At 42.3% G+C, this 22,853-nt stretch overlaps 2 protein-coding genes and 1 long non-coding RNA gene across 3 annotated transcripts; 2 read left to right on the forward strand and 1 right to left on the reverse strand.

Annotated features, from left to right (window-relative positions):
- Positions 1-230: 230 nt before the first annotated feature.
- Positions 231-14,541, forward strand: clrn2.S (clarin 2 S homeolog). The gene is made up of 3 exons (XM_018243064.2): positions 231-623; positions 6,461-6,640; positions 13,879-14,541. Exons 1-3 carry the CDS (start codon positions 371-373, stop codon positions 14,142-14,144), a joined length of 699 nt encoding a protein of 232 aa, XP_018098553.1. The 5' UTR covers positions 231-370; the 3' UTR covers positions 14,145-14,541.
- Positions 6,732-18,675, reverse strand: LOC121399272. Its single transcript, XR_005964869.1, has 3 exons — positions 18,154-18,675; positions 11,395-11,689; positions 6,732-10,698 (listed from the first exon to the last, which is right to left on the reverse strand). It is a non-coding gene; the product is annotated as an uncharacterized LOC121399272 (long non-coding RNA).
- Positions 18,676-20,869: 2,194 nt separating this feature from the next.
- On the forward strand, positions 20,870-21,847 carry LOC108705901. Its single transcript, XM_018242666.2, has one exon. The coding sequence runs from the start codon at positions 20,955-20,957 to the stop codon at positions 21,786-21,788; it is 834 nt and encodes a 277-aa protein (XP_018098155.1). The 5' UTR covers positions 20,870-20,954; the 3' UTR covers positions 21,789-21,847.
- The last annotated feature ends 1,006 nt before the right edge of the window (positions 21,848-22,853 follow it).

The following is a 22,853-nucleotide window of genomic DNA, read 5'->3' on the forward strand; positions in this document are numbered from 1 at the left end:
TAAAACTGTATGTGTTGAATACAGTATGTTGATGGTATTTGTTGCTTCCAGTGCTTGTCATCTGAGTATTTAAAACAAGAGACAGTAAAACCACCTGGTGAAACTCTAGAAGTGCAATGCAGGTAGAGTTACTGCCTTCAAGAGCATCACAACTCGGTTGTATTCAGCTCAAGATCTCCATTGCAAGATGGTTTTCAGCGTCCAGCATTTCTATAACGTCTGTTCCATACCCTAAAGCTGAAAAAACCCTGGCTGAAAAAAATGGAAATTGCCCTGGATCTGTGCATCAAACTTCAAATGTGTGCAAAGGGCATTAAGGAGCTCCACTGTTGCATGACAACCCTTGGAATGATTTCTTGAAAGCTCTAGAATGCCTGGATGCTTTAAAAAAATCCTATTCTCCTTGGCATCGGTGGTCAGTTTTGTGTCTTTCCTGTTAATCGTTATTTCCATGGGAACTCAGAAATGGGTGACCGGCAAAATTCTGTGTCAGACTGGGGTTGATCTGGTCAATGCATCAGATCCGGAGCTGGTAAAGTTCATTGGAGATATTTACTACGGACTGTTCCAAGGGGGTAAGGTACGGCAGTGTGGATTAGGAAAGAGGCGGTTTAAGTTCTCAAGTAAGTGTTCATTTTCATTGAATTATTAAAGCACATTCATAGGCGAGTGCTGACTGATTCAGGGTTAGAAAATGAATTCTGTATTCAGGCATGGAAAAATAAAGGAAGTCTCTAGGTTGGACTGCCAGTGGGTGCTGGGAGTTGTAGTTGAAGGACGGCTAGATGGTCCATCACTGCAAAACTAGGTTTATTTATTAGTTATAGTGATGTACTGCATACACAGAACCTGTATTAGATTCCTTTCCAAGGATATTGTTTGTGTGTTTATTTAAAGCGACATTTCAGTTATCTTATAAGCACAACACTGTGTTTTGCAGGGTCTTATTAAAGAGGTTCCCAAGCTGTGGAACTGGCCCTACTATTGGGGCTAAACTAGTGGAGAGGACTAGTTTGAATGCAAGTTTGGGTGTCATTTATTTAAGTGATCTACAGCATGGTGACAAAGATGCTTCTATATACCTATAACCTTGTTTTGGCCTCAGAAGACCCAGTTGAAGGACAGTAACAGTACCTGTAGAACTAAGTACCAGTAACTTTGGGTAACAGTAACCTTTTCGGGGATGCGACCACTTATATATTTTTCCTATTTAAATTGGACTCAGACTTTTTTGTGACTAAAGTAGAACTACACACCACAGAATATTTTATACTGTGTTTTAATTTGCATTAGTGGCTGTGTTTGAACAGCTGAATGTATTATTAATTAAAATTCTTCTTGATATATATAGTTTAAACTTATACTGATGGAAGAGTATGTTAAATATTAAATAATCCCAATAGGCTGGTTTTGCTTCCAATAAGGATTAATTATATTTTAGTTTGGATCAAGTTTAAGCTACTGTTTTATTATTACAGAGAAAAGGGAAATACTTTTTTCAAATTTGGATTATTTAATTACGAGTCTATGGGAGATGGCCTTTCCGTAAAGGCCAAAGGAAACCAAAGTAAAAATGTAACCATAGAGTTGTCATTCTTCCCCTTTCCCACGTAGCACTTGCTGCTGGCTAGTTTGAGGTTCCACTGAGCATGGGGTCATTTACAATGCCCCTGAGCTCCTCTAAGTAGCACTAACTAGTTCCTATCTAAGTAGCACTTGCACCCAGGGGTCAGCTGCACTCTGCAGTGAACACCGGATCAAAAATCTGATGCTCCCTGCAGAGATTAGTGTTGGGATACATAGCCAAGCCCTGTCCTTACCACCTTCCTTAGGTCTACTGGTAAGGACAGGGCCTGGATGTGGGCTTTTCCAGTTTACTAAAAGGCTAGCACAACAAATTTTGGCAAATTAATACTGACAAATATTCACATCTTTTCCCCGGGTGAATTTTTTTTTTTCCAGTGCACAACATCAAATATGTGTCAGTGTGGAAGAATACATTTTTACCAAGAGTAATTTTACTGGGTTCAGACTGGTGAAAAACTATTATACATACAATACTATTATAAAGAGAGCACTAATTTTGAAGAGCAAAGCTAATAGCTAACTCATGATTGCACAAAGTGCAACAAGCGAGCCATCAAAGATGATATTAAAAATCTATATATAACATATCCAATTATTTGAATTAGAGGAGAAGGAAAGGCTTGGTGCACTTGTCTCTGTGGTGCTCACTGGTATAACCCTGCACCGGTGCAGTTTTCTTCTGATAGGAGCACCAGCACAGGGTTTCATGTAAGTAAATACAATATATAGATTTCAATGGTAGACTAGCACAAAGACTGGACTTCACTCCAAAAATAGATGCAAATTAAAAAAGGTTTTATTTATACAAAAAGGAACATCTCAGAGGGAGGCCTTACGCGTTTCGTGCCTTCTGGGCACTTAGTCATAGGCCAGAAGGCACGAAACGCGTAAGGCCTCCCTCTAAAATGTTCCTTTTTTTATAACTAAAACCTTTTTTAATTTGCATCTATTTTTGGAGTGAAGTCCAGTCTTTGTGACAGTCTACCATTGAAATCTATATGTCTAGCATTGCCTCCCCGAGCTAAAGGTCTGGGGCTTGAGCACCTGGACCCCCTGATGTTATTGGTGAGTTTACCTTATTACTTACATTTTTTGTCACACTGGAACTTTTTTCCTTTTTACCTATCCCCCGTTACCCTTGTGAAATTTTTGAAGTAAATACAATCACTTGGGGGTGCACCAAGCCTTTCCTTCTCCTTTAATAGAGACACATCATTTAAATCCACAGGGGTTTGATGTTGTTTCAATATTTCCCACTCTCACATAATATGAAATCAGATGCTTGTTAGTTTTATTTGTGCAACTGTACAGTCTCTGCGTTGTCCTTTTTCATTTGTGCCATTAATGGGCTGTACTAAAAAGGAGCCATGTCTAATTATCCTCTAAAAAAAAAACAATGCGTCTTCGGAAGTTAACAGGCCCATTTAGGATGTGAAAATACTGTTTGTTCTTTGAAGAGCAGCATAAATACACACAAACCAAATGCTTCCATATTGTTCTCGTTAGGCAGATATCAATTACCGCTTTGTTGTGCAATATGACAATAACAACAACATGCCTTTATATGTTTCAATGTGTTTTATATGTTTCAAGAGAGTTAAATTAAATGACTAATCTCTAACCAAAACCTTTCTATAATTGTTTCCTTTAGTGGAAAAAAGAAATAGTGGAAATAAATGACTATACCCATAATGCAATTACATGGTATATATAAATTATTAATAGAAGAACTGGCCTATATATATTTTCCACAGACAAATAGCTAATTCTGTGCACTGACCTTTCCTTGTCAGCCTTGACTCATGGGACATATATCTAAGAGTGAATCTAGAGCTTTCAACAGTTCGAGTGAAATTGTGCCGGTCTCTTTTCACTGCTATGGGAAAAAAACCCAATAACAATAAAAAAAAGAGAGAGCTCTATAGAACACTGCATGGGCAGAGACTCTCTACATAGGACAATAAACAGATCCCCTAGTTATTTGTTGATAGGAGGTTTTAGACTGGAATTTTAATAAAGCTTGAAAGTGATGATTCGATCGAGGTAGTATGGTCAGTATGATTACAGATTTTGTGAGATTTTTTGTTAATGAAATATATCTGTTCCAATGCATAGCTAAAGCAAAACACAAATCTACAAGTCTATAGGGTGGTCAGTTGGTCACTAAACTGTTGCCCTCTAAATTATTTTATTACCCACATGGTGGATGCAATGGATGGACACACAGGGCTGGAACTAGGGGTAGGCAGAAGAGACACGTACCTAGTGTAGTGGCAGGGGGCGCAAGGCACGTACATCTTCTGCTTCCTATTCACGATCGGGGCCTTGTTCCCCCTCCAGTTGCAGGTTATTTTTTCAGGTAATCATGCGCATCAGGTGGGGACCTGGGCGGCCAGGTTAACTAGGATGGCCCAGCCCGTTTTGCCCATTCTCTGGATACAATAGAACATAGCAGACAAAGAACGGCCAAAAAAAAGTATGGGCCCATAGGTTTACTAATGTCCCTATGGCTTTAAATCCTTACACTTCCTTATCTCCCTAGTTGTTGGGCAGATGCCCATGTATCTAGCTTCTTCATTTACATATATGTATCATTGGCCTACTGGCCTATGACCACCTCCTGCCATACTGTAACATAGTGCCTGATTAGGGGTGGCTCTTTCTCTTTGGCTTAAAAAAAAAATTAAGTTGTTTCCCAAAGTAACCATGGCCCACATAAACAATCACCTACTAAAAACAAAAACCCTATAAAAATACTCTGTCTGGACACACATGAACACAACAAAGCAAAAATTCTGAATAGTTAAAAGAGACAACACAGCATAGTAATGATATTCTACCCTCCTCGTCCCTGATGGGATCTGACTCCTCAACCAGCCCTTTATATATACCCATTAGGGAACCCATTATGTCTGTTGCAGGATTCACGCCAACCCCAAAGCTAATATAGGCCCAGTAGTAGCACGTTAATATGCAGAAAAATAGCTGTACAGTCAAACCCTGTTTACTGGTGAGCCACTCGTTTGGGATCACTGATGATTTTGATTTCTAAAGTTTATATGCATGCTAAAGGATTCTGGGAGTTGTTGTTAAATGAACAGTAACACCAAGAAGTGAAAGTGTTTTAAAGGACTGACGATGTAATGTAGTAGTGAGTGCACTGGTAAAACTGGGGTGTTTGCTTCAGAAACACTACTATAGTTTATATAAACAAACTGCTGTGTAGCCATGGGGGCAGCCATTCAAGCACAGGATACAGAGTAGATAACAGATAAGTACTACTATAGTTTATATAAACAAGCTGCTGTGTAGCCATGGGGCAGCCATTCAAGCACAGGATACACAGTAGATAACAGATAAGTACTACTATAGTTTATATAAAAAAGCTGCTGTGTAGCCATGGGGGCAGCCATTCAAGCACAGGATACACAGTAGATAACAGATACCGTATATACTCGAGTATAAGCCGATCCGAGTATAAGCCGAGGTACCTAATTTTACCTTTGAAAACTGGGAAAACTTATTGACTCTAGTATAAGCCTAGACACAACTACAGCCCTGTCTCCCAGCAGCGCACATTCTGCCAAAGCGACCCCCCAGCGATCAACCGGACTTCTTTGCAAAGTTGATGGTGACAGAGAATTGCCAAACGGATTACTGTGTGCATTGTCCCACTGTCCCACTACCATGTGCAGAGGTGCTGTTTGATATTGCCATCACTGTTAATCTTTCGTATAACCAACAGAGGGCGCTGTGTGATATTGCAGTCACTGTTATTCTTTCATATAACCAACAGAGGGTGCTGTGTGATATTGCAGTCACTGTTATTCTTTCATATAACCAACAGAGGGTGCACTGTTATTCTTTCATATAACCAACAGAGGGCATTGTGGGATATTGCAGTCTCTCCCCAAGTGTACTGTTGGTATAGGAATGATTAAAAGTGACTGCAATCTCAGCTACCGGGTCGGGTACCGCTGACCCGAGTATAAGCCGAGGTAGACTTTTTCAGCACATTTTGGATGCTGAAAAACTCGGCTTATACTCGGGTATATACGGTAAGTACTACTATAGTTTATATAAACAAGCTGCTGTGTAGCCATGGGGGCAGCCATTCAAGCACAGGATACACAGTAGATAACAGATAAGTACTACTATAGTTTATATAAACAAGCTGCTGTGTAGCCATGGGGGCAGCCATTCAAGCACAGGATACACAGTAGATAACAGATACATTCTGAAGAATCCAATTGTATACTATAGTGTTTATCCATTATCTGTGTATCCTGTGCCTTTTCTCCTTTTTCAGCTCTGAATGGCTGCCCCCATAGCTACACAGCAGCTTGTTTATATAAATACTATAAATAATTGAGATTGTCGCCCCACAGAAGAGGCGATTGGTCGCCAGGCGACTAAATCTCCCTGAATCTGCCCGTGTGCTTGAACCCTTAAGCTGTGAGTCTAACTTTTCACAAGAGACCTGTTATCTTATATTGTTACAATTACTTATTTGCTTATCTAGAAATTGTTACAAATGTATCTTCTGCTGTGGCTGATCTGGGCTCTCTGCCAAAAGCCAATTAAGTTAGAAACTTTGTTTCGTTTCCTGGCTGTTCAGTGCAGAGAAAAACTGGACTTTCCAGTACAAATGAGGGACTGTCCCTCTAAAAATGGGACAGTTGGGAAAGGTGAAAGCTCCAATATGGAGCTGAAACGTCTGATAAACCTCCCTTTGCATAATCTTTTTTGTCATAAATTCCTTGGAGTGCTGTTACTGTCCATGGCTATTGATCGATTCTTTCAACTAGGTTTATACTTTTGGTTCAAGATGTGCGTCCAAACGAACTGAATATGATTCATTTGTGTTTTACAGTCTTCCCACATATGGTAAAAAAACTGAACACCTCACTCCACGTCTTCATTATCCTCTTCCTTTGCTCAGCCATAGCATTTGCTCTGATCAGCTTTGGATTCTGCATATACAACGCAATCAAAGTTCCGTATCGATCCATTAAAGGACCCGCTGGGATTTGTCTCTGGAATTTGATAGCAGGTAAATAAAGCAATACCTTTGTTCTGTATTCGTGCAGCATATGTGTGCTACTGTGCTTCAGTTCTTGTTATAGAATATTAGGCCAAGGAACCCCCTATCCCCTCAAGTTGTGCCTTAACCATTCAATTAAAAAACACAGAGACATATTATGGCAAAAATCTGTGGAGGTCACAGGCTTTATTTAACAGTTAAATAATCAAAGTTTAGGTACACCCTGACCCCAGCTGCGGCTCTCATTCTCCAAACGTGGGCTCCTGAGCAAATAATCTGCAACTCAAAAAACGGGGGCTCAATGCCCAAAATATTTCCAAAACATGAAGCAGGGATCACGGGGCCCGGCGCACTCAGTGACTGCCTTTTTGCCCATCCCCCTGCTCCTTCATTGTGCATAATGGCGCTAACCCAGTCACTTGCATGCGCCAGAGAAGACCGTGCAGTCTCAGTCTGGTGCACACTCGTGACTCACTCAAGGTAGGCCCGCACTGTAACCAATTCGTAGACCTAGAACCGCACTGATGCCTTGACCACCACAGATAATGGTACTCGAGAGGAAGGCGAAAACTCTAGCACTTTTCAACCAATTAGTTCTATTAGAAAAATTCCTTCCTGACCCCAACTAGGCGATCGGTTGTAACAACCCTGGAGCACCTTGTTCTCAACCAGATCCGTCTTACCTAGGGAGGGAGGGTGGGAAACAAAAAACAAGTAAGTAATAGCTCTTCACACCCAGCATCACCTTAAGAACCCTGTCCTGCTCCACGCTCCTCCTCTTCTTCCTCCCCCAACCCGCCCACTTTTTTCCCGCCGTTGCTAGCCCCCTTCCTTTGTGCCTACCTTGGGGCTAGCTGGGAAGGGGTGGGGGAGGCTAACAAATGCTGCACCTTAGAGGGAAGGGGACCTTGCCTAACCCCATTTTGTCCTTAACTGCCTTCATTCCCCCTAGGACAAGAAACCCCCTTTTGCATCATGTTACGCCTTTACCATTCAATTAAAGAACACAGAGACATATTATGGCAAAAATCTGTGGAGATCACAGGCTTTATTTAACAGTTAAATAATCAAAGTTTAGTTACACCCGGACCCCAGCTGTGGCTTTCATTCTCCAAAAAAATCTGCAACTCAAAAAACGTGCCCAAACAAATTCCAAAACATGAAGCAGGGATCACGGGGCCGGGCGCACTCAGTGACCGTCTTTTTGCACTTCCCCCTGCCCTTCCCCCTCGTTGTGCATAATGGCGCTAACCCAGTCACTTGCATGCGCCAGAGAAGACCGTGCAGTCCCAGTCTGACGCACACTAGTGACTCACTCAACCTAGGCCTGCACTGTAACCAATTCATAGACCTAGAGCCGCACTGATGCCAACCAATGGAAAAAAGGGGAGGGGTGACACCTAACCTTTCCAATGGCCCCACTACAGTTCCCGTGACCTCCACCACTCCTCAATGAACACCTTGATGTTCCCAAAAACCTTCTTCCGATAAATTAACTCCATCCTCAGTATAACCGTGTTTGACTACATTTTATATTTTCATGTCTTATTACCCCCCCCCACCAGAGGAACACATGAATTTATGCATGGCCCTATTAACCTTCTTCCTGACCTTCTCTATGCCCTTTGGGGAAGTGGGGCCTCGCCAAGTGCTTCTTGGAATCAAATCTGACCATATCACACCGGATTCTCCCTTTGCTCAAAATATCTATCGTCGGCCTTCATGTTTTCAATAAGAGCTGGTGTCCTGTGTGACATAAGGTCATTCCCCCCCGCATGTATGATTAACAAATGTATAGGATTCCTTTTTGCTGCTCCAAAGAACATACCTCTCATCTGCTCCCATCTCATCCCTCTCTTACCAAGCCAAGTGATCTTCATGTGTTCCCCTGGCAAACCCATCTGCTGTCCTGCAACCCCTGCATGCTTCATTGCCCAGAAAATAAATGAATGGGCTAATATCAAAACGTGACAAGTTGTCGCACCTCCTGCTACGACAAAAAACAAAAACATTAGTTAAAACTCTTCCCTTGCATCGTTCCATCTTCCCAATGCCTTTATTCTCTCACTACTTTCCCCTCCCATTGCTGCTTCAGTTGCTGCACCTATTCTGAAAGAATGAGACCCACATTTCTTAGGATCCCACCCATTATCGATCACCGTCCTTTTCAGTACCTGCCTAAACTGAAAAGCTGAAAGGGGGGAACCATCTTCATGTAACAACAATAGTGAACCTCCCTCCAGGCGCACTACCATATATTCCCTTACTAACCTAACAGGGCATGACACTTCCCCTGTTTCCCATATTCTTAACCATTTTCCTTTCCCCATCCGGTCTGTCTTAGAACTACGAATATAAATCAACAATTTATTTTCTTGTATGGACACATCTTTATACCCTAACCCCTTTCCTAGTGCCTTTTTAGAAGGTGGCACTAACTCACTGATACGAAATGCTCCTCCAAATGATAATGCAAAAGCTGCTCTAAACAACACACATTCAAACTGGTCAAAACAAACCCCACCCAAGGATACCAATATCTGTTGCAACCTAGTCTTAACAATGGATGCCCTTTTATCCACCCTAGGGCCCTCCAATCTACTCCAACCTTTTAATAGTTTTTTAATAATAGGATTACGCATCAAATCAGGCTTCCCTTCTGCTAAAGAAAAATGGGATATTGCCGCTAATGAAGTAACCAACATCACCTTGGACTTCCCTTCCTTGTACATTTCCTTCAAAAAATCTAGCAAATCCTTAAACGCATAATTTTTCTTACCACAAGTACAGAATAGGCCTAATGGAGACACCACCAAATCCTTTATAGGAACTTCCGCAAATGGTCCCGCCATCCTCCCTGCCTTCAATTCCTTCTCCAGTTTCTGTTTCAATGCTTCTTCATGCTGACTAGCCCATTTTAAATTTTTGTAAACTTCACTGGGGGGTGGAACCTCTAAAACTGGTATTCTGAAAACCTTCTAAAAAACCCTTCGCTAAAAATTCTGCCGTATCTTGATCTGGGTAACCCTGCAATGCCTCACTTAGCTTGCCCACCTGTATTGGCATTTCTGTTCTTCTGTTGAGCCGCTCGAAAAGGGCTGCCTATTCCCCTCTCTCTTTTTGTTACATTCACTTACCACATGGGATAATCCACAAGCCAATCATTTATGTCTAAATTTACAATACCCCCTGCTACATCTCTTCTCATTGTAAGCAAAACAAACGTTCCTTGGTTTATACGCCATCGACCCTCTACTCACATTGTTAAAAACCCCTTGCTCCTTCGATACCCATCTGGTCCATAAATCTATGTCCTTTTGACCAAACGACAACATCTTGCTATTAACCATCTTTTTTCTAAATTTCCTGTCATAATCAGACCATGAAGTGCCCTTGTATGTGTCTACTATAGTATCTATATACTTAATCACATTCAGACATTGCTCTGGTTTTCTTTCAAGATAAATGCTAGCAAAAACCTAAAAACCTTTTAACCAATCAAAAATCGACTTGTTCTTCCTTCCTTCCCCTTCAATCTTAACCCCATCCTCTTTGGCCTGTACTGTTTCCCATGTCAAATATATATATATCCCAACAAATTTCCCAGCTTCAATTGCCCTCCTCAGTTTCCTAGGCAAATACTGTTTCTGTCAAGGCGCACGCATAAGTATCTGCTACTGGCACCAACTGACCCCTTTCCTTTACCAAATCCCCTGTCTTATCCTTTTTCTCTTTTCCCTTACCATCCCTAAAATATTTTTTAATTAATGCCAACATTTTTCCTCCCTCTGTCTCACTATTTGAAGGTCAGATTCTGAATCCCGATTAACCAATACATTAGACTGCGCTCTCAACTCACCCAATGCACCAACCATCGCCGTTCTACCTCCTGCACCAGATGAACTGCTGGCGAGGTAGACAAGTTGCGACCTTCCTCCCACACTGGAAGATCTGCTGCTGAATTAGACGCCTGTTCCTGCTGACTTCCACCTTGCATTCCATGACCCATCCGCTGTTGCCTTCTCTCTTTCTTCCACTGTCTCCAACTGTCCTCCTCCTCTTTGTTCCTGAAAAAGAAATTGGCAGCCGTTATTACCACTGTACCTCTTGCCTCGCTGCTCCGCCCACCTTGCATATTGCCAAGAACTATGATTTTGCACACCATCTTAACCGAAATCACCATCCTCCTCATAAATGTCATCATCTAAATCATCATCACAATAATCATCATAATCATCCTGATCCCAATCTTGGAAACCTCTTTCATATCTGTGCCTCTTTGAATCATGAACATATCTAGCACGGCCATTACCCCTCAGCCTGACCCTGCAACCCCCCCCCCCTTGCTCTCCTTAGCACAAAACCACTACCCCTAGGAGAGGGGGAAGCCTCCATTCCCCACTCCCCATCTTCAGATCCCTCCTCTATGACCCCCCCCTTTCCGCATCAGGGTCCTCCCTAATGCTGACCCTCTCTTCCCATCCCCCCTCGTCTCTGTCCCCATGCTCCTCCCCCACCTCATGTCGCTTGGTGCCCCCTCCTGCATTGGTGGGAGTGGACCCCCCACCCCCCTTTGGAGGACCCTACCACCGGTCTCCTTGGTGCAAATTTGTTCCAGGCCACATTAACTACTTTTGTGGTCCCTTTCCTTTGCAACATTGGTGGCAGTGGCTCTGTCTAGGCCCCCTACCCCCTTTGCACTCCTCCCCCCGCCTTCCCTGGGTGAATCAGACTCTCGGGTGGACACCCAGCTGTTTCCTTACCTCAAATGTCGTCACCTCCGCAATCTCGCGATCCTTAACCTTCTCTTCTCACTATGCGACCGATCCTTCTACACACTGGGCGTCTTCCTGATCTCTCCTGTGAAAGAAAACTCACCTTCCTCTTCTGAATGGGCCCTTCCAACGATGCCTCTGCATCCTGCTCCCAGTCATCCCGGAATCACCTTCCACCTCTGGCGCCCAAAAATCTTCTACTGCTGCCACCGAATCTTCTCCTGCTGCTGCTGCCACCGAATCCTGTTTCTGCTGCCGCCGCTGACACCAAACGATGAGGGTCCTGCAGGGAAACAAAAAACAAGTATGAGCTCTTCACACACAGCATCACCTTAAAGGAACAGTTCAGTGTAAATAGATAGGCTGTGCAACATAAAAACTATTTATAATATAGTTAGTTAGCCAAAAATGTAATGTATAAAGGCTGGAGTGACTGGATGTGTAATATAATAGCCAGAACACTACTTCCTGCTTTTCAGCTCTCTAACTCTGAGTTAGTCAGCGACTTGAAGGGGGGCCACATGGGACATATCTGTTCAGTGAGTCTGCAATTGATCCTCAGCATTCAGCTCAGATTCAAAAGCAACAGATATGACCATGTGCCCCCCTCTCCAGTCTCTGATTGGTTTCTGCCTGGTAACCAGGGTAAACAGTCAGTGTAAGCCAAGAGAGCTAAAAAGCAGGAAGTAGAGTTCTGGCTATTATGTTAGATATCCATTCACTCCAGCCTTTATTTTATACATTACATTTTTGGCTAACAAACTATATTAGAAACATTTTGTAACATTATGTAGCACAGGCTATCCATTTACACAGTTTTTATTTTTACACTGAACAATTCCTTTAAGAACCATGCCCTGCTCCACTCTCCTCCTCTGCTTCCTCCCCCAACCTGCCTACTTTTTTCCCGCCCCCTTTAGCCCCCTTTCTTTGTTCCTACCTGGGCAGCGCCGGATTCGCTGGGCGGGTGCCCCTAGGCCGTGCACTTTGCGCGGTCCTAGCGCCCGCCCGCACTAATACACGCTGGCGCAAAAGTGCCAGCGTGTGAGTGCCGGTGCACTGGGGAGCACAGGCTCCCCACAGAGTGGCTGGGCAGCATGCTGCCCCAAAAAATGTGCCTATGTGGCCTTGCCACTAATCCGGGCCTGTACCTGGGGGCTAGCTGGGATGGGGTGGGGGAGGCTAACAAATGCTGCACCTTAGGGGGAAGGGGGCCTTGCCTAGCCCCATTTTGTCCTAAACGGCCTTCATTCCCCCAATGACTTTTTCTAAATATAGGATATTGGTTTAAACAAGCTAGGAACTGGGCATTATTCCAGTCATCAGACACACAGGAGTCTATTTTGATGAGCCTTCAGGCAAGACAATGTTGTGGGGGTCCAGAGTAGAACTGTCCAGAGTAGAACTGTTGTATGACCTTTCAACTTTTGGGAAGGTTATACTGTCACTTATAGGCATCTGCTTAATACAAACGGTGAATATTGGATTCCGTATTGGAGGTCTTAATTAATAGTAATGAAACCAAAGCGTTCCAGTGAAGGCCAGCTAATACGATTAAAGATATAAATAACAAGAATATTATAATAGGCTGCAAGACCTTATTACCTGCAACCCAGAACAGACAAAGTGATATGGAATGTACATTTTTCAAAACATTAAATGACAACAACATTAAAAATGCCCCTATATAAATAAAGCCGTCTAAACTTGTAGGCCAAATTTGATGTGAGTAATAAACACATACAATGGCTTTACAGCAGATGGGATAGAGGCTAACTCAGTTTAGGATCTATTATCCGGAACCCCATTATACAGAAGGCTCCGAATTACGGAAAGGCCATCTCCCATAGACTACATTTTATCCAAACAATCCAAATGTTTAAAATTGATTGCCTTTTTCTCTTTAATAATAATAATAAAACAGTAGCTTGTACTTGATCCCAACTTAGATATAATTAATCCTTATTGGAAGCAAAACTAGCCAATTGGGTTTATTTAAAGTTACATGATTTTCTAAGCAGACTTAAAGTATGAAGATCCAAATAACGGAAAGATCAGTTATCTGTAAAACCCCAGGTCCCATGAGCAGGCCTAGCTTTGGGTCCGACAATGGCTCTTCACAGTGATCCCCAACCAGTAGCTTATGAGTAACATGTTGCTCCCCAACCCCTTGGATGTTGCTCCCAGTGGCCTCAAAGCAGGAGCTTATTTTTGAATTCCAGGCTTGGAGGCAAGTTTTTGTTTCATAAAAACCAGGTGCTCTGCCAAACAGAGTCTCAATGTAGGTTGACAATCCACATAGGGGCTACCAAATGGCCAATCACAGCACTTATTTGGCACCCCGAGAAAATAATACTGCAAATACAAAAGTGTTAAATTGCTCCTAATAAAATTGATTATAGTGTGAATGTAATAGATTGCCCCATCGATCTCGCCCCCTCCTTCTTACAATGTTTTTCTCTTTCCTTGCAGGTCTGTTTATTGTATTTGCAGTCAGTAGCTTTATTGCTGCAATGAAACTTCACAGCCTAACGGAAAGAATAGCCAATTTCCGAGAAAATGTTTTCACGATTGTTATTCTGGAAGAACACTATGAGGACTCCTTTTGGCTGTGTGTTGCCAGCGGAGCGACGCACGCCTTTAACATGCTGCTTATGGCAATGAGCAATATCCGTCTTCCGAAATTCAAGACTAAAACACAAGAGGCAAATGTGACGGCGGAGGATATCATGTATTAGCTATACCATAGACAAAAAGTTCTGTAAATATACGCTGTATACATATTGTATATATGGGAATTCCTATTGTGTTCCAATCCTATTAGAAGAAACCAGAATGGGATTAGAAGAAGCAGGGGATATCATCCGGAGAATGACACTGGAATCAGGGGAAAAATTGCTGCATTCCGGGCAAAAATCGTGGTGATTGTGTTTGAAGTGGCACTTTGCTCACTGCACTTACGACCACTGCTAGTTATTTTTATAGCATGCACCAGGAAATACGATAAATCCTTGCCAGCATATATATTCCCCTTTACTAAGCAAACATTTTTCAGGCAAGGTCAACTGCTGTTTAAAGGAGAACTAAACCCTAAAAATAAATGACCTTATTGCACCAGGCTAAAGTTTCAGCTTGTCAATAGCAGCAATGATCCAGGACTTCAAACTTGTCTCAGGGGGTCACCATCTTGGAAAGTGTCTGTGACACTCACATGCTCAGTGGGCTCTGATTGGCTGTTGAGAAGCTAAGCTTAGGGCTCGTCACTAATTATCCAGCAGAAAATGAGCTTCCCCTGTAATATAAGCTGATGCTACAGGTTTGCTGATTATTAAATTCTGATGCTAATTGCACTGGTTTCTGTGCTGCCATGTAGTAATTATCTGTATTAATTACTAATCAGCCTTATATTGTGACATTTCTATTCTATGTGCACTTGTAGGCAGGTGTGCCGTGAATTGTTAAGCAGTAATTAGTAGACCAGCAGTTGTTAAACATAAACAAAGTTCTATTTATTCTTTCAACACAACATGACAATCCAAGTTAACACCGACAGGCAATTTTTCAGTCATTCAATAAATGGCCACTCTTCCCAGGAACCTAGCCTTCCTTTACTTACAGGATTTCTTCAGGTATTATCTCCTAATACAAATGGGCCGCACCTGTTCCACTGGCCTCAGTGTCGGACTGGGATGCCTGGGGCCCACCAGAAAACCTTTGAGTGCGGGCCCACTCTCCAAATTATTTTTCCTTTTTTTCTTCATTCACTTTTCTTCTTTCTTTTTTATTTCAATCACTTCTCCGTACATATTATTATCCATTCTTCCCTCCATTTCCTCTCTTCTCTCTTAGAAATGGGGGAATGGCTGTGGTATAGACATACAAGGCAAATAATTGGGTGAGCAGAAGGGCCCACTGATACCTCGGCCCACCGGGAGTTTTCCTGGTGTCCCGGTGGGCCAGTCCGACACTGACTGCCCTCGATGGGATCTCACTATACCCACCTGCACTCAGCAACCCGACGCTCCTCACTGGTGCCCCTTGCTATTCCAGACAGGACTTTTCACGATGGCCACATTCCCATAGCCCTTTCTTTTACTATCCTGTTTCCAATCACTGCATCTACCGGAAGGCTAGTTCCACTTACTCGATTTGGGGCTCTTAATTGCCCTTGCTACCTATTCCTAACTACCTTGTACACCTAGTGCACACTATAACATAAATCTCCTAACTCTGGCTAAGTCTACTACTTAGGGCTGGGCTCTTCTTCCCTCCAGCAGATGTTCTTCACTGGACCACGCCCACCTACAAACTGCCACACCCATGGTTTCTTCTCATTAGTGGCAGGGGTAAAAATTACATCATTACTTAATTAATAGGACCCTACTGCCCTCTTGTGGCCAAACCCTGTAAACACACTTTTAAAACTACAATTTTCAACATTCAAAACCCATATACACACATAACAGTAGGGATGCACCGAATCCAGGATTTGGTTCGGAATTCGGCCAGGAATCAGCCTTTTTCAGCAGGATTCGGATTCGGCCAAGTTCTTCTGCCTGGCTGAACCGAATCCTAATTTGCATATGCAAATTAGGGGCAGGAGGGAAATCGCGTGACCTTTTGTCACAAACATGTTTCCCCTTCCCACCACTAATTTGCATATGCACATTTGCATATGCAAATTAGGGTTCGGATTCGGTTCGGTATTCGGCCGAATCTTTCGTGAAGGATTCAGGGGTTCGGCCGAATCCAAAATAGTGGATTTGGTGCATCCCTACATAACAGGCACATTTACATTTACACTGTCATACACTGCACTTTTCACATAATATCATCTTCACCCACCTTATACACTGTATATTGTGAGAAGGTCCCTAAGCTCAGTAAGTGACAGCAGCACAGAGCATGTGCAGTGAATCAGCAGAAAAGAAGATGGGGAGCTACTGGGGCATCTTTGGAGACACAGATCTTTACTGCTAAAGGGCGGTGGTTGCCTTGGGCTGGTACAGGATCCCAAAACATAATGTACAACATTTCTAACTACTTCTTTAGTTAAGCTTTAGTTCTCCTTTAAAGTGGAAATGTTCCCTGTTTATAATTATGTGTTATATCCAGTTTATTTCCATTTAAATGGACATCGTTTATGCTATAAAAATTAAAGCTTTGACATTCCTAGTCTTGGCTGAGCCAGTCTCCATATCCCCAAGTAAAAATTTAAACAAAAGTAAGATAAATGTGTCTCCTGTCACTCAGCTTGGTTTCCCTGGCATTTACAGTAAGCATTTAAGTACAAAGAGACTCTGATATAAACATTTGTAAGTCCATTTGAGTGACTTGTAATTAAATTGCTACTATTCCATGAGCAAATGTAAAAATATAGACTGATACAGTAGATCTCCTGTTTAACATTTTTCAAGGAATTGTATCTTCAAAGGTGGACTAAAAGCAGAACAATATTGGTAAATAAGCTATTTGCTGACTAATAAAGCCATTTTATTTCAACAGAAAACCTTTTTGTCATTTACTGCTTACTTAGAGGGACTTGGATACTATATATCAATTCAACAGGTTTTTTATCCTTTTTCACACCCACCTGGAACACATGCGGTAACATATGGGGCAACACACACCTATACATATATTTTAAGGGTATACTGTATGAAGTATAGACACATTCTGAAGTCACTGAGTCATTCTGAGCAACCATGAGTATCATTTATAGCAAGCAATCACGAGTATCATATATAGCAAGTAATCATGAGTATCATATATAGCAAGCAATCACGAGTATTATACAGTATGTAGCAAGCAATCATGAGTATCATATATAGTATAGTCAGCAATCATTCATATTGTATATAGCACTCAATCAAGAGTATCATATATAGCAAGCAATCAAGAGTATCATATATAGTAAGCAATCATGAGTATCAATTCAAAAGGCAGAATAAACGCTTGGGCAGGATCAGTAAACTGAAGCCAGCTTGGGCACTCTCAAAATGGAGGACTGGGCTTTTAAAGCTTTGGTGCCAAGATTATTTCTTTGGCGCTATTTTGTAATGTCACAATGCTCGACGTCAAGCAACAGTGTTACTTTGGCCCAGAAGCCGGAAGTGCATGCCTGCGCACAAGCAATCTTGGAGAGACCCTGCTGGGAGGTAAGAGACCTCTGCAATCTCCCAGCGTGTCTGACAGGTGGCAATGTTCTTTTTGACCTATCATCACACATGCACTCCTCTCACAAACTCTTCATTGCCAGCTATAGTGTATACCTCCTAATCACGTTACCTTCCCCTGTTTCTCTTTCTTACTGCACTACTCATAGGTTCTCCACTAACTTACACCTGAATGCTTCAGTCCCAAAGTGTTGCATGAGTGCCTAGGGTCCCACCCCAAAACACAAACTCCTCAGTGGAGCCAACAACAGCCCTTGCTGACTATTCTAACTGCCTTTCGAGCTAGCTAACACAAACGTTTCGGGGGGTACAACCTCCCTTCATCAGGATGATGAAGGGAGGTTGTACCCCCAAAACGTTGCTATTGGTGGTGTAAACAAATAAAAAGAAGGGGTGCTTTCCCCAAAATTTGTATGTGTGCGGATCCGTGAATAGAAACTCCCTGTAGGACTGTAGAAATGTTTAAATGGACATCCTGGAAGCTGCTTTTTGCCTTGAATTGATAGGGGAAGTTGTTGGTTGGGGGTAACCAACTAACCATAAGTTGGTTGATCATAGAGGGAAATCTCACCTATGAATCTGTAAAGGGGTGAGACCACACCTCCTCTTCACTGACCCAATTGGTCCCAGGGGTAAAAGACACTATTGATTTTCCAGTGGCAACTTCTGGGTCTGCCGGTAAGAGGACCAGGCCGGTTCTTTCCCTATGGCATTGAAGGTGAGGGCCTTGTCGGAGGATTTCTGTCTGGTCTGTTTAAATAAAAAGGAGCAAAAGAGCAGAAAATGATTTGGTTTCTTGGATTTGTCCTGGGAGAAAGATGTGCTCTTACCCCTACATGCCTGGTTAATAGTTTTGTCCTGTTCGGGCAACAAAAACTTTCCAGAAATAGGAATGAAGACCAGGAAGGTCTGTGCCAATTTTTAGAAGATGCACATCCAAGGCAGGTCCACAGGCAGAAAGGAAGGTCTGTGCTGAACTGAAGGGTGTGTGCCAAAGGCAGGGCACTCCTTATGCATATGTCTGATATCACACCCATACACATTATGATCGAAAACTATGGCACAAATTATTAATGCCACAAATGTTCATCCACACGTGGAGCTCCCTCCTGGTGCAGGCAACCTAATGCTTGCAGATTCCATTTTATAAAAAGAAACCGTATTGTTTGGAGGTAACAGATGCCCTTTAAGGGGGCCCTATAATGAACTCGCAGTGGTGGTCAGTAACTTGTAGATACATCACTTGTCTCAGCACAGCACCAGGCCCAGTAGGGTAGAATCTGGTGGTATATCACACAGTTGGGTTTTAATAAACTTGCTTTTTATTTTTTAATTACTGACACATCATATCTGACCTTTCGTGTAGTGACAGCTGGAAACATTGTTTGGATGACTTACACCTGCTCCCCAGCTCTAATTATCTCACAATAAAGTAACAATTGTATAGGCATGTGGCTGTGCTGGTGATAAATGTCAAAAGTCAAATATAAATTCAAAGTCAAATCAAGTTTAACTAGTAGCTAGCCTCTGGGAAGAGACTGTGGCTGTGGGATAGCAGGTATAGTAGGAGGAGATGGTGCCTATAGTAACAGTGGGGATAATAGTCTCTGGGAAGGGAGTGTGACTGTGGGATAGCAGGTATAGTAGGGAGAGATGGTGTCTATAGTAACAGTGGGATAATAGTCTCTGGGAAGGGAGTGTGACTGTGGGATAGCAGGTATAGTAGGGAGAGATGGTGTCTATAGTAACAGTGGGATAATAGTCTCTGGGAAGGGAGTGTGACTGTGGGATAGCAGGTATAGTAGGGAGAGATGGTGCCTATAGTAACAGTGGGATAATATTCTCTGGGAAGGGAGTGTGACTGTGGGATAGCAGGTATAGTAGGGGGAGAGATGGTGCCTATAGTAATAGTGGGATAATAGTCTCTGGGAAGGGAGTGTGACTGTGGGATAGCAGGTATAGTAGGGGGAGATGGTGCCTATAGTAACAGTGGGATAATATCTCTGGGAAGGGAGTGTGACTGTTGGATAGAAGGTATAGTAGAGAGAGATGGTGCCTATAGTAACAGTGGGATAATAGTCTCTAGGAAGGGAGTGTGACTGTGGGATAGCAGGTATAGTAGGGAGAGATGGTGTCTATAGTAACAGTGGATAATAGTCACTGGGAAGGGACTGTGACTGTGGGATAGCAGGTATAGTAGGGAGAGATGGTGTCTATAGTAACAGTGGATAATAGTCTCTGGGAAGGGAGTGTGACTGTGGGATAGCAGGTATAGTAGGGAGAGATGGTGCCTATAGTAACAGTGGGTTAATAGTCTCTTGGAAGGGAGTGTGACTGTGGGATAGCAGGTATAGTAGGGAGAGATGGTGCCTATAGTAACAGTGGGTTAATAGTCTCTGGGAAGGGAGTGTGACTGTTGGATAGCAGGTATAGTAGGGAGAGATGGTGCCTGTAACAGTGAGTCCCCTGACCTGCAGCCTTGTGCCTTTATATGGTCACAGAACTCCAAAGAGGCTTATAGTATATAATTTAAGGTATGGGAAATATCATCCCATATAATACTTAAGTGATACTCAGAGTTCCCTGTATAACTCAGCCTGGAACCTTGTGCCTTTATATTGTCACAGAACTCCTCAGTCACTCAGTCAGTAATACAGGTGTGGGATCTGTTATTCCGAAACCTATTATCCTGAAAGTTTCAAATTATGGAATAGCCATCTCCCATGGATTCACTTTTAACCAAATAATCCAAATTTTTGAAAATGATTTCCTTTTTCTCTGTGATAATAAACCAGTACCTTGTACTTGATCCAAACTAAGATATAAATAATCCTTATTGGAAGCAAAACCAGCCTATTGGGTTTATTTAATGTTTAAATGATTTTCTACTGCACTTAAGGTATGAAGATCCAAATTACAGAAAGATTCCTTATCCAGAAAACCTCAGGTCCTGAGCATTCTGGATAACCGGTCCCAGTATCCTAATAATTTACAGTAAGGGGTACTTTATTCCTTAAATTTACTATTACCAATAATATTCCTTGTAAGGGAGAGGGTTAAGAGCTATTTTGACCTGTCCATTGTTTGTAGTAACCCAGACATCTCTCCCACTGCTAACCAAAGGGTTAAATGCTCTTGCAGACTCTTATCAGTGTTCCGGCACCACAGATAAAGTTAATAAGTCTTAAATTGATACAAATATGTTTAGAACCCCATCACTGCTAGAAATGTCCTGCAGAAATAATACTATAAAGGTCAAGGTGATAAGGATTGGGGGTGCAGACAAATATCTCTAAGGAAGTTCCATCCATATCTAAAGTCATTGGAAAATAAGCTTCTGTTTGCAAGAAAACTTATTCCTGTTGCAGAACCATGGAGTTTGACCGCTGGAAAGACTACTTGCAGCTAGCTGCGCTAGTCCAGGAGATGGCAAGTGAGAGGAGAAGGCAAAGCCAGCAACCACCTTTAGCTTCTTCAAGTGCAGCAGATGCCAACTTGCCAGCCAAGGAGACAATTCAGACTGACAATGCCACCCCTCAGCCTTCTTTAACCAGAAAGTTGGCTAGCTGTCCAGCAGAGGAAGACAATAGTTTTTTTACCCAGAAGATGGACAACGGGAATTGGAATTACACCACTAAACATCCCTTTAAAGTTCCTGCAGCTTCTATTCTGGTTAAGAAGGACAACACCTTGCATATCCAGAAGACTATAGCAGCTGAGGTGAGGAATTACTTCCCTGAACCCCAATCAACCGGAAACCTTAATAGCCATCCTGCATGTGAGACTCTGCCTAAAAACAACACCAGCCTCGAAGTTGTGGATAGGGCAAATAAGACTGAGACTGATACCCCTGAACTTCCTTCACCCAGTACCCATTCTGCTAATGCAAATCATGGAGAGGGCAGCAAAGAAGGTAGCAAGCCAGACATGCAGTGCGGCATTTGCCCTAAAGAACAAGGTGCAACTGAGAACTTCTGCAAGTTCTGCAAGCACAACGGGGAGTCCACCAGAGTTTTTACCTCCCACACTTTGAGGAATTCGAGTGGAATCGTCATCTGCCCCGTCCTTCGCAAATACACTTGCCCCTTGTGTGGGGCAACGGGGGACGTCTCCCACACACTCAAGTATTGTCCCTTCAATGATGACAAAGGCTGTCTCTACAACAAGAGCGGGCGCAATTCTGCAGGTCGCCAAGTTAGGCGCTAATTTAAAGGGCTCATTAAAAGTCTACTTTATATCTTGTGTCTTTGAGATGCTTTGTTATACTGCCAGTTATATTACTTTGTTATATTGCTAGTTATATTACTTTGTTATATTGCTAGTTATATTACTTTGTTATATTGCTAGTTATAGTGATTTGTGTGCTGAGAAATGTATCCTTCGGTGAGATATTCAGGATAGTGAGGACTAGTGGCACAAGTAATAGCTGATCTAATACTTGGTATTTACCTTCTTGCAACTTGCCCATTGTGAATGTTCATGTGACCCTTGTGCAGGCACAACAAATAGAGAAGTTAGTCTAAAGTATTGCTCTGTTTTACCTGTTATTTCTACTAATATGTCTTTCTATTAAAGATTTATTTATATGATATGATACTATGCTCTGTTCTGGTTGGTGATGCTTTTTAAAGGGGTAGTTTCCTACAGTTTTTTAAATGTATTTGCCTTATTTTGGTTCTTTCTCGCTTTCAAATGGGGGGGCCACAAACCCCAGCAGTTAAGAAGGGATTGCTTTGTGATGCTACGATTTTATTATTCACTGTTTTATTTATATTTCTTATAATCTTATAAAAATTCCTGTCTTTCATTCAAACCACTGTCTGGTTTCTAGGGTAAATTGGATCCTAGTAACTAGATAGTTACTGGAAAGCTGCTAAGCAAAAAGCTGAACTCCAAAAATAAAAAAATGAAGACCAATTTAAAATTGTCTTATATTATGACTTTCTACATCATACTAAAAGTTAATTTTAAAGGTGAACTATCCCCATAATCGGTCCGATGTTTTTGGTTAATAAGCAAACCACGTGTCTCATGTACATAATAGGAGGCACAGAAATGAAGGATATAGATTCTGCAGACTCTGCATAAAAATTTCAGAATATTGTTATTCTGATTCTTTCCAGCTTTCAAATGTGAGTACGCTAACCCGCCAGTTAAAGGATTGCTCTGTGTGGCTACAGTTGTATTGTTGCTATTTGTTACTTATATTTCTGACCGGGCCCTCTCCTAATCATCTTTCTGTCTTTCATTCAAACCACTGCCTGTTGCTAG

This window comes from Xenopus laevis, chromosome 1S (assembly GCF_017654675.1).
Source record: "Xenopus laevis strain J_2021 chromosome 1S, Xenopus_laevis_v10.1, whole genome shotgun sequence".
NCBI classification, from domain to species: domain Eukaryota; kingdom Metazoa; phylum Chordata; class Amphibia; order Anura; family Pipidae; genus Xenopus; species Xenopus laevis.

What these genes read in the sequence shown, in the direction of transcription:
- clrn2.S (XM_018243064.2), top strand. Translation starts at nt 371, where the DNA reads ATGCCTGGATGCTTTAAAAAAATCCTATTCTCCTTGGCATCGGTGGTC. An exon ending in GAGGCGGTTTAAGTTCTCAA is followed by an intron (nt 624 to 6,460) that starts GTAAGTGTTCAT and finishes TGTGTTTTACAG; the next exon opens with TCTTCCCACATATGGTAAAA. An exon ending in TCTCTGGAATTTGATAGCAG is followed by an intron (nt 6,641 to 13,878) that starts GTAAATAAAGCA and finishes CTTTCCTTGCAG; the next exon opens with GTCTGTTTATTGTATTTGCA.
- LOC108705901 (XM_018242666.2), top strand. Translation starts at nt 20,955, where the DNA reads ATGGAGTTTGACCGCTGGAAAGACTACTTGCAGCTAGCTGCGCTAGTC.